At 35.7% G+C, this 12434-nt stretch overlaps 1 protein-coding gene across 16 annotated transcripts in view; it reads right to left on the bottom strand.

The window, feature by feature from the left end:
* The window catches only part of Pms1 (PMS1 homolog 1, mismatch repair system component), a 115270-nt gene that overhangs the window by 85595 nt on the left and 17241 nt on the right, over positions 1-12434 (bottom strand). For 11 of the 16 annotated variants that reach the window (XM_048808168.1, XM_048808169.1, XM_048808170.1 and 8 more), the window contains exons 4-5: positions 10726-10828; positions 9119-9304 (exon numbers count right to left, since the gene is read on the bottom strand). The exons of 1 other annotated variant lie outside the window; for it this stretch is intronic. In XM_048808168.1, coding sequence (XP_048664125.1) covers positions 9119-9304; positions 10726-10828 — 289 coding nt within the window. The remainder of the gene's footprint in view (positions 1-9118; positions 9305-10725; positions 10829-12434) is intronic. 4 more of the 16 variants (XM_015481148.2, XM_048808173.1, XM_048808165.1 and 1 more) reach the window with 1 other exon arrangement.

Raw genomic sequence — 12434 nt, 5'->3', positions numbered from 1 at the left:
TTCAATCCCCAATACAAAAATAAATAAAGCTTTTGTTTAAAAAAATAACTGTGAAATTAGGACTAGAAGTTTGTCATGTATAATAGATGCCATGTGTGGTTGTTTTCTTTTGTTTGCAGTACTGGTAACTAAACCAAGGGTCTCACACATGCTAGGCAAGTGCTCTATTACTGAGCAATACCCCAACCCTTTTAACTTTACTTTGAGACAGGGTATTCCTAAATTGCCCAGGCTGGACTCAAATTTGCAATCCTGCTTACTTAGCTTCCCTAAGGGGTGAGATTACAGACATGGGCCACCACACCCAGCAAGTGCATGTTTTTAAACTACTAGTCACCAATTCATCTTAGACTTATGACATAACTTTTCCCAGAGTTGAATGCAGAGTTGAAAACCATTGAGAAGTCAAAAATTCAATTTATGTCTTTGGCTTCCTGTCTTGCCATATGATTTCTCCCTCCTACGTGTGCAGAAGCACTGTGATGCCCATTCACCATAAGTTACTCAGCAGAGTTGAGCCAATGCTGGTACTATGCCCTTGAACTTTTCAATCTGTAAACTAATTTCTTTTCTTTACAAGTTACCCAGCCTTGGGATTTTTTGTGCAGCAACAAAAACAGATTGGTACTGAGGAATAGGGTCACTGCTCTGACTATAAAATGTGAAAAAGCAGCTTTGGAACTGGGAAATGGGTATATTGAAAGAGTCTAAAGAGCAAACTAGAAAAAGCATAGAATTTTTTTAGAAAGCAGCACCTTACAGGCAATTCTGGAAATAGTTCCAAAGACCAGGAGATTAGGCAATTAGTTTCAGAAGGAAATGAGGATTCTTTTGGAAACTGGAGTTGCCTTATATGCCAGTGAAGTGTCTGTTGGCTGCAGGTATGGTTCTAGTGGGCCTAGGTACCACTTGGTCTGTTGCAGATCTTAATGGCATCCAGGTATTGCTTATTTTGCAGATACACAGAATGTAAGAGTTGTGGCGGCTTCCACCATGATTTCAAAAAAAAGCCTTGAAGGCCAGGCAGAAGTTTGCTACAGGGTCTGGGCCCTGGCAAAGAGTCTCCACTGGGAGAATGCCTAGTTGAACTAGGCCCACAGCCAGGACCCAAGAAACAAAGGGCAACAAGCCTAAGAAAAGATCAAACATCTGTGGGTAGCCCCAAAGAGTAGTTATGTGGCCTATGTCCAGCAAACTTGTAGGACCAGGGCTGCCTGAGGCTTCCCACCACTGAAGTATGTGCAGGATATTAGAATTATAGCTTTAAGATGTAATGTCACCCCTACTGGGCTTGGGTCTTAATTTGGGATGATTACTGCTTTCTACCAGATTACTCTTCCCTTTTGGAATATGAATGTTTATCCTATCTTTATCCTACCTTTGTATTTTAAGAGTATGAAACTTGTTTCTTAACTTTTCAGGCTCACAGCTGGGAATTTACTTTGAGTCTCAGATGAGACTTTGGACTTTTAAGTGATACTGGAAGAGTTAAAAGACATTGGGGATTTTGGAGATTAAATGGCTGTATTTTTTTTTACTGTGTGACAGATATGAATCTTGGAAGGTGAAACACTATGTTTTGGATATGGTTTGTCCCTCAAGAGTTCATGTGTTGGAAGTCTGGCCCTTAATGTTGCACCATTAAGAGGTAGGGTCTAATGGGAGGTCATTAAGTTAGTGAGAACACCTCCTTAAGAATTCAGGAAGTTCTCTTGAGACCTCAATTGTTCTCTCAAGGGAAAGTCTTTATAGAAAAGCTGGACCCCTCCCTAGTCTCTGGCTTCCTGTCTGCATATGCTACTGCCATTGTGATGGCATCCACTCTGAGGTTCTCACCAGAGCCAAGCTAATGCCAGTGCCACGCCCTGGAACCTCACAAACTATGAAGTAAATAAACCTCTTTTCTGTTACAAGTTTTTCAAAACATCAATTTATTGCAGGCAAACTTGGCACTAATAACATTTGATCAGATGATTTGTTGTCAGCAACCATTCCATGCATTATAGAATGTTTAGCAACATCTTTGGCCTCTTATCCACTAGATGCCAGTGGCAACCTCAATTCTGAGAATCAAATATGTCTACAAATATGCTAATTGTTCCTGACAGGGTGAGGGTGCTGCCCATAGCTGAGAAACACTGATTTAGCATACAGCAACTAGCATCTTTCTTTCTTTTTTAAGTAAAATAAGAATAAACTAGAATAAAAAATGAATTGCATCACAATAGTAATGATACATATTATTTCATGAAATATTTGTTTAGATTTTATGAACTGGCTTGTTATATAAAACGTGTTTCTTATACTGAATTGGAATTAAAAAGGCTTAAAACAACTACAATTGTCTTATTGCTTTTATATATAATATATATGTATTTTTTTAGTTGTCGATGGACCTTTATTTATTTGTTTGTTTATTTATTTATTTATATGTGGTGCTGAGAATCAAACCCAGTGCCTCACACATGTGAGGCAAGTGCTCTACCACTAAGCCACAACCCCAGCCCTCCTATTGCTTTTGACAAAGGGTAAAAAACAAAAAGACATGGAAATCACAAGAGTAATACAAGACTTGTGAACTCTAAAATAAAATCAGGAGTTCTACAAGGAGAAAAAGAAATGAAACTAAGAAGAAAATTTTCTAGTTTAAAAGCTTGAACGCAAACTTTAAGAGTTTGCTTCATTACAGGGAAGAATATTTTTAAATTAAAGAAAAAAATCACTTTCCAATGGAAATCCTAAATTTTATGAACATGAAGAAAATTTACAAACTTTCAGAAAGAAAAAAACATTTCTTACAAGAAAATTTAACATAAAACTTCTTACCTGTGGTACCACAAGACAATCTCCACCTGATTAAGGGGAAACTACAAAACCAACATCTAAGCATGTATGCCTGTAATCATCTCAGTGGTTCGGGAGGCTTAGGCAGGAGGATCATTAGTTCAAAACTAGCCTTAGCAATTTAGCAAGGCCCTAAGCAACTCAGCAAGACCCTGTTTCCAAATAAAATATAAAAAGGGCTGGGGATGGGGCTCAGTGGTTAAGTGCCCTGGGTTCAATCTACAGTAAACCACCTCCCCCGTAAAAAAAAAAAAAAAAAATCAAGAAAACACCCATCCTCTAGTAATAAAGACAAAAATGAAGACATTTTTGAACTTGCAAAAATTCACAAGTATATCACTTAGGCACATATGATGAAAATAATGGAAGATAATCTCTAACCAAATAATAATGACATGAAAATACAGCTTTTAGCCAGATGTGGTGACACACCTATATTCCCAGCGACTCTAGCAACTCAGGAGGCTGAGACAGAAGGATTGCAATTTCAAAACTAGCCTCAGCAACTTGGCAAGGCTCTAAGAAACTTAGTGAGTCTTTGTCTCAAAATAAAGAATAATAAAGGCTAGGGATGTGGCTCTGTGGTCAAATGCCCCTTGGTTTAATCTGGGTTGAATCCACAGTAGCCCCACCCCGAACTGCAAAATAGATTGTATAATGAGAGAAGCTGTGAAAATTAATTTGGTGAAAAGGAATCTTAAAAGCTGAATGTAAACAGAAGATGGTCATGTGGATGAAATTGACAATTTAACTGTTAAATAAGGATTTATGACATGAAAGAGTTTGGGGCTCAATGTTTCAAACGATTATTAGTAACATTGGTTAACTGGATAAAACAGTTGGGAAAGGTGAGGGATAAAGCTCACAAAGTCCTAGGTAACCTGGCCCATAGCTATCTCCTCTCCTACCAGTCTCCTTTATTCTGTTCCTCTAGTAATTCAGACTTCTTCCCACCTCAGGGTTTTTGCACATGTTCTTTCTCCCACCCTTTGCATGATTAACTCCTTTACCAATCTTTAAATTTCAGTCTGAGTTTCACATCTTATAAGAATTCATCTCTAAATACTTCTCAAAGCCTGGTTCTTCCAAACAGAAGACAGGTTTTTTTCCTTCTCAGAAATGATGACTATTTGAAAAAACTTGTCTCCCTCTCCTCTATGAAAATAATTTACATTCCTAACATCTCCAACTTCCTTTGCAGCTCTGGCTTCACTCTCACAGCTTCACTACACAATGCCCTGCCCAAGGCTGCCTGCAGGATCTCAGATCCTGCCCCGTATCTCCTGTCCTCCCAAGGCTTTCCTTTGAAATCTCAGTGGAAGCCTCCATAACCCCATAACTCTTGCATCCTGAACACCTGCAAAACCAGCATCATGTGAATGACACCAAGGTCTGCCAACAGCACAAGCTGTCCTTGACAGTCTGAATCACAGCTGTAGTGCTTCTGAGAGCTTTGCTGGCTTGGGCAGTCCTGAGTGAGCAGAACACCCAATTCTCAAAAAACTTTGCTCTGAAAAGTCTTTGAAACAAATTTCCATTTCTACACCTTGGATGTTACGATGCTTGTCACCTTGCTGACTTCTTAGATTCTTTCTAGACATTTTTCATATTGCCCCAATGCAAAGATCTTCACTTTCTAATCTCTACATCAATCATACCTTCCCTGGCTGAAACTTTACATACTTCTTTTCATGGAAAACTGCAAATCTTCCAAATCTTTCTGCTTATCTCTTCTTTGCTACCAATTCTCACAGTAAAATCTGGCTAAAAGCCACCAGTAATACTTATGACACTGCCTGAATACTATGCTACCTTGAAATTTCCTCCACCAGATAAATGAGTCCATCACCTTTAAGCTCTACCTCCTACAGTCTTAGGCAGAGACATAATGCAGCCAATCCTTTGCCAGAGTGTAATGTAGGTAGGCTTTAGTGAAATTCTCAAGTCTTTATTGCTATCTGAAATTTCATGTGTATAACTTTTACTGTCTATACTTCTATCAGGATTCTGATCTGATTCCTCACCAGGATCACCATTAAGCTCCACTAACAGCATTGTAGGCTTTCTCTAGTCTGATCTTCCAAACTTCTTCTTAAAAATATTTTATTTTAGTTGTTGATAGACCTTTATTTTATTTATTTATATGAGGTGCTGAGAATCAAACCCAGTGCCTCACACATGCCAGACAAGTGTGCTACTGCTGAGCCACAGCCCCATCCCCCCTCCAAACTTTTTCTGTGAACCAATTCCAAAGGCTTTTCTGCACTGAAAGGTTTGTGAGCCCCCTTCTCAATATCAATTTTATGCCTTAGTCAGTTTTTCATTACTATAACAAAATACCTAAAATAATCAATTTAAAAAGATTTATTTTGGTTCATAATTTTGGAGGTTTCAGTCCATAGTCAGCTGGGCACTCTGCTTTTGGGGCTGTTGTAAGACAGTACATCATGCAAAAGCACATGGCCAAGGCTGCTCACCTGTTAGGAGCTGGGAAGCAAAGACAGAGGAAGAGAAAGGAATGGGGTCCCCAAATCCCCTTCAAAGGCACACTCCAAATGACCAGAAGGCCTCCTACTGGGACTAGTCTTTAACCACTGAGCCACACCCCCCTAGGCTTCTAGGGACATTCCAGGTCCAAATTATAGCACCCATCCATTGAATTCTTCAGACATAGTATTATTTTTAATTCTAGAATTTTCATTTGGTTCTTTTTTATTTTCCATTTTTCAACTGAAATTCTCCACTTTATTAATGATTTGGGCCACAATTCCTTCAAAGTTATTTTACACAGTAGTTGCTTTTAAAGTTCTTGTCTGTTATTTCAAATATCTGGGTAATCTCTAAATTTGCTTATTGCAGGAAAGATGGTGGAATGTGATGGACATTATTACCCTAGGTACATGTATGACTGCACATATGATGCGATGCTACATCATGTACAATCAGAGAAATGAAAAGTTGTGCTGCAATTGTGTACAACGAATCAAAATCCATTCTGCTGTTCTATATACCTAAAATAAATAAATTAATTTAAAAAATTGCTTATACCATTTTTATACTAAATTTGCTTGTAACAAATTGTAATGCTATAAGTAATAGCAATTTATAGCATTGATTATGGATGTCAGTTTTCCTTTCTTCATGTCCCTCAAAACTTTAATTTTTGCCAGACATTGTGTACAGAAGAATAATACTGAAGAAGATAATATTTTTCCCTAAGGATAAGTCTTTGTTTTCAGTCAAGCAGGTAGAGTGAAGAACCGATCGCTTCAATCTAGGAATTTATCTTTCTTGCACTGAGATGACCCTTTATTTAGTTCTACTTTGCATCTGGTCTCCAATGTCTCAAGGATAGAATCAGACTTTTTCCTCCAGAAAGGTTTTAAGATCTTTCTTCCTTTAGCTCAGTCCCATATTTCTTCATCATTGCTTACTCAGCAAAAGTCTGGAAAGATGGTAGAATATAATTTGCTCCATCATTACCCTAGGTACATGAATGGTGTGACTACATCACGTACAATCACAAATATGAAAAGTTGTGATCCATTTGTGTACAATGAGTCAAAATGCATTCTGCTGTTATGTATAGCTAATTAGAACAACAACAAAAAAAAGGGGGAAAAGAAAAAGATTCTGTGTGGAGCAAACAAGCTCTGTGTCTGAGGATCCCATATTGCAATCTGTCATTGTCAGTTAACATGGGGCTATTAAAAGTTCAGCTGGTTTCTGCTAGTGCCATACAAGATCCCTCAACCATGGTAGACTTGCTCCTTTGTCATCTGTGTCTCCACACACAGTTAATGCTCCCAGGGATGGAAGTGATCATCAATCACTTCCTCTCTAGAAAAGAGCATATTCTTTCTCTTGAATTCAACTCATTGAAATTTTTCAGTAATACAGTTCTTCAACAAGTTTAAAGACAATTGCAAGTCTTTAAAATTATGGTTTTTTTTTCTTTACATTGCTACAAAGGCAGCAATGTTATCATCTATATTCACTATTCTTCTCTTGCAGAAAGATCATATTCCAATGTGTGGAGTTTTTTTTTTGTTATTGTTTTCTTTTTTGTTTGTTAGTACCAGGGACCACTGAGTCACATCCCCAGCCCATTTTTTTTCTTTGATTTTTTAATTTTAAGACAGGGTCTCACTAAGTTGCTTAGGGCCTTCCTAAGTTGCTAAGGCTAGCTTTGAACTTAAATTTTCCTACCTCAGCCTCCCAAGCCACCGGGATTATAGGCGTGTGCCAAAGCGGCAGCTTCTCACATGGTCTTACCTAATCATCTTTAAATTCAAATGTCATCTTTTCTGAAAAACTTGCTAACCTCCCTCTAGGCAACTGGTGATTTCATTTTACTATCATTATTTATTTACTCATCTGTATTTCTTACTATTCTGTGAGTTCCCAGAGACAAATATAATGATATCTATTATAGCTATGAAAAGACAAAAGGAAAGAAGAAACTGACAAGCCAAAATGTAAAGGTATTTATGAAAGTGAAAAGATTGTTTATTGATTTTTAAATGTTCTATCTCATCAACTACACTATACCTATCTTTATAACAACAAATTATTACTTTAGCACCTAAAAGTATTCTTAGAGTAAAAGAAGAATTAGTAATAAGATGCAAATTACATGTGTAAATAAAAGTTATTAATGGAAAGGACTTTTCTTATTCCAAATGAAATGTGTATTCTTAAAAATAAAAGTATCAAGTAATATTGGCCAATAAGGAGGAAGCCACAGTTATACTATCGTACTTTACTAGAGAACTGCTCAGGTCTCTAACTTGAGTGCATTCTTCAAACACCAAAATTAAATTGCAGTCATGTTTTATGTTTACATGACCCTAAGTTATGCCCCTTATAAAGGAGGCTAGTTATATTCCTAATGTAAAGGTATGAGTACTTGATATATCAGAAAGTATTCATGAATTATTTAATAAAGTTGTAGCCTTCAATTAAGATGAAAAGCTCTTTCAAAACATACACAATCTCACATATCAGAAATTTTAAAACATGATGCTTTATGCTAATAACAGACTAGAAAAAAAATTCCCTGATAAAAGTACTATTTTCAGATTATTAGTGCATTATAGTTTCACATAATAGTGGGATTCATTTTGACATATTCTTAAATGCATATAACATAATTTGCTCCATTTCAATCCCTAGAACTTCCTATTTCCCTCCCTCCTTCCACCTCTGATTCCCTTCCTCTACTCTATTGGTCTTTCTTCTACTTACTTTTTTAAAAATAGATGCATTACAGTTAAAATTGGAGTACATTGTGATATATTCATACATACATTGATATATTCAAGCATAACGTGATTCCTCAATTTTTCCCCTTTGGTCCCCAGCTTGTACTCTGGTGATCTCCTTTCTTTCAAATAGTACTTGAAATATACCCATTCTGATATTAGAGAAACACCTAAGGCAGAAGTACTAGGGGACACTAGTCAAGAAAAGTGAGGACAGAAAAAGAAGTAACTAAAATAATTGTCAGTCTTCTTAGTAAAGGAATTTAAAAGATGGAGACTTATTTCTACATTCATTGCAAGTTTTTAAAAATCAGGCACAGTGTTCTAAAATGGAAATTAACAGAAGAAAGGGCAATTAAAATGATATGCTATTAAACATATAAATCATTTAAATGGCTAAATTAACACCCAGAAAAAACAGAACTGGTATTTCCAGTAAACTATTTTAAAACACATTTTTTAAAGGGGTTACAAGTTTTCCAATGCCTAAATAAGATTCTGTTTTAAGTCATTACTACAACTGCAGTTGTACTATCTATAGGTGTCATTCTATCAGATGATATGAAGAGTTACTGCTAAGTAACAATGTTCACCCACAGCAGAAATTAATTTACAAGAACCCTAAATGTACAGGTATAAATTAGGATGATTGAACTGTAGTTTTATCTTACACAGAAAATATTTAAATGGAAGCTAATGACAGCTGGTGAAATGTGAGTCTGTGATTCAATCACTCAAAAACTATCAGCAGTAAGCAACATAAATGTAAAAGGCTTTTGAGAATGTGTATTTTTATAATATGTCCACCTACAGCAATTTGAAATTAAAATTTTTATTTTTGCTGTTGTTTTTTCCTAATCAACTGTAATTAGGTAAAAAAAAAAAAGTGAGTTGTGAAGGGCAACCTATAACTATTGACCTTTCAAGTATGTTGTTTCTTAAGATAAAAGGAATTGGCTAAAGAAAATAAGATTAATTTATTGACTATAAAAACTCTTTAATATTTGTACCTGATCTCACTAAAGGTAGAAGACTGAGGTCAGCAGGCAAAGAAAAATCAGCCAGCAAAAGGGCAAAGATCAGGTGGAGTCCATATTTAAGGATTGTTATTTCATAGTTCCCATGGAGATGAATACATAAAAGCATGAGAAGTATGAGTGATACAGAGCCACTGGCCATCCAGATTAGACTGGTTACTACAAAGATAAAAATAAATACTTTTAAGTTTTATAAGGTGACTAGGTTACTTCAAAGTACTCTACTGGACAGCTACTCAAATACCTCCTAATGGTTTCCTAATTTGAACTCCAAAGACGTGGAGGTCACAGCATTTCTGGAAAGGGACCATAATTTCAAAAAATGCCTTCCCTTTGTCCAAACCTTCAACACATAGTAAAAGTATTACAATCTATTACTTTAAATTGAAAAGTGTATAATACTTATTATTATACATGAAACTAAATAGCTGCTAGATTTCTGCTCATTTTCATTAACTGAATAAATGAGGAGAAATTTAGTGTGCTTTCTTAGGAGCTCCTATTAACTTTTCTCTACATGGATACAGTATTAATATTCCTGATAATATTAATAATATTAATATTCCTAATTAATATTCCTAATAGGCAAAAGTAATCAATAACTGTGCTACAGATTTATAAAGTAAGAAATACAGTGAACAAATTCAATATCAGAACTCAGAGATAACATCTCTTAACTTTAATCATTCCATTACCAGAAATGAGAGTATAAAAAGATTAAAGGATAGATGAAACTTAGGCCTAAAGAGATTTTTTTTCCCCTCTTAGAAATAAATAGTTTTTAGAGAAACTTAAAGCTTAAAATATCAATTAAAATTCAGTAAATTTATACACAAATGTATACAACAACAAAGAATTATTAATAGGAACATAATGAATTCATCTGCCTGAAAATGATAAATGTAGAAAGGGAGAGAGTGAGTATGGGTACTAGATAAAAGAACTTTACTAGTAAATTGATAATTGTTTAAACTGAGCATCTTTGAACTATTCCATGAATAAACAAATACATTTTTAAGTTATTTAACCAAAATATCTTACTGCTATGGTTTATCATTATTACAAAATTAAATGGCATTTTAGGTGTTTCAATAAAATATTATCCTTCATATGGAAAGACAACACTGGTGATCCAATAGGAAAAGAAATGCTCTTATAGATTTTTTAGAAAAGTAATCTACACAATTGCCCAGTTTCTCACACAGTTCCTCTTGAGAACTCCTCTTTAACTATTTAATCTTTGTTGGACTACAGATATAGCTCAGTTGGTAGAGTGCTTGTCTCTCATGCACTAGGCCCTGGGTTCAATTCTCAGCACCACACACACACAAAACAAAATCTGTGTGTGTGTGTGTTTGTGTCACGAGGGATGAAACTCTGGGCCTTATGCATGCTAGGCAAGCACCCCCAGCTCTTTACCACTGAACTACATCCCCAGCTGAAGGTCGACTGTTCACTTGAAAGTTAACTAGACTTCATCAGGAGCAAGGCTAAAACAACACACTTGAATTCAAGCAGTAATGCTGCTTTTAACAAACAAGAAAGGAAAGGTAAAGAATGCTATAATGCTATTTTCTTACCTTGACCAAGATGTGAAGGTTTTTGAGAAAATATATGGCCACTGCCATCTAAAACATACTGAGTGCTAAAATTATCAGCAGCTGTCCTTGTTGTAATTAAAACCTGGAAATTAAAAAAAAAAAAAAAAAAATCCTCTAGCAAAATGACCACTGCAGATATTGCACTGGGTTCATTATCAAATTAGAATGAATCAATATCACATATTTACTTAATATTTAAAAAGTTTCATTTCATAAATTTTATGACCACTCTTATAATATTTCTTAGAAGTACCCTAATAAACAATAGAGCAGCTCATATTTTTATGCTGCAAATTACTGCTTTTTATTGAATATTTTAATTAAAACACTCAAGCACCAACCAGCATACCTGAAATGGCTATATGTATTATATATTATATGATTTACATCTATAAAAGCAAGTACTTCAATTGCATTAGAGAAACCTGCTTTTGAAGAGAATATTTCCATAAATTAGTGAACAAACGAGTAATTCTTAGGTAAAGTGATCATTCCCTTCCCCTTTTATATTCAAAATAAAATAGCACTTCTGTATTTCAGGTTTATGATTCAAAAAAATTTAAAAATTTAAATTATACACACATATAAACTCATGGGCAATTTTTCTTAAACCCGAGTTTAAAATTCATTGTTTAAGAATACATTTTTATTTAAAAACAACATTAGCATTAAACATATAAGAGGCTTTATCCAGCATGAAAACAATCCTCAGATGTTAGTCATAGAAATACAAATTTAAGAATGCGCTCTTTCAGCTGCCCTAATCCTATCTATCTCATGAGATTAGCAGAGAAACGTAACATAAAACACACTGTTGCACACACACACACACAAAAAAAACAAAGATGTGGAGTGCGGATGCTGGCAAGGAAAGCAAAATGTATCGGGAAGAAGGTAGCCACATATGTTAAGCAATGACCCAAAACTGGGAGTAATCTTTCTTGGCAATATCCCTGGACTCAGAAGAGCTAAATATTCTAAAATATATTTACACAGTTTAAAAGCCACAAAGATGCAGCTATACTGCTTGAACTCATCTGGATCCAGTTGGTTCTACATTTGTTAGTTTACATGGGCACCATGTAGGGAAAACCAGAAACACCGTAAAAAGATATGACTATTCTAGCTCAAAGTACTAGTAGAGTCATTAGATTCTGAGTGAAGTCCATAAAATCCTTATTAGGGTCATTAGGTCAAGCTACTATTTCTGTTATAACTATTCCAAGAGATCTACCTATACCTAGTTGTAAGCCTCTATAATGCTTTTTGGGGGGAAGGGGGTACTTGGGACTGACCCCAGGGGCACTTTATCACTGAGCTACATCCCCAGTCCTTTTATATTTTATTTTGAAACAGGGTCTTGCTAAGCTGCTGAGAGCTGGCCTCAAACTTGGGATCCTCCTGCCTCAGCCACCCCATTAGCTAGGATTACAGGCATGCACCAGGGTGCCTGGCAGCTTTTATGTACTCTTCTTTATTTTTTTTCTTTTGGCAGTAGGGATTGAACTGAGGGGTACTTAACCACCAAGCCACGTTCCCAGAAAAGAATCTTTTCCCCCTACACAGGGTCTTGCTAAATTGCTAGGGCCTCACTAAATGCTGAGGCTGGCTTTGAACTTACCATCCTCCTGCCTCAGCTTCCCAAGCTGCTGGGATTACAAGTGTGTACCAAACTTTTGTGTACTCTA

This window comes from Marmota marmota, unplaced genomic scaffold (genome assembly GCF_001458135.2).
Source record: "Marmota marmota marmota unplaced genomic scaffold, marMar, whole genome shotgun sequence".
Lineage (NCBI taxonomy): Eukaryota > Metazoa > Chordata > Mammalia > Rodentia > Sciuridae > Marmota > Marmota marmota.
This window is presented reverse-complemented; position numbering and strand designations above follow the sequence as displayed.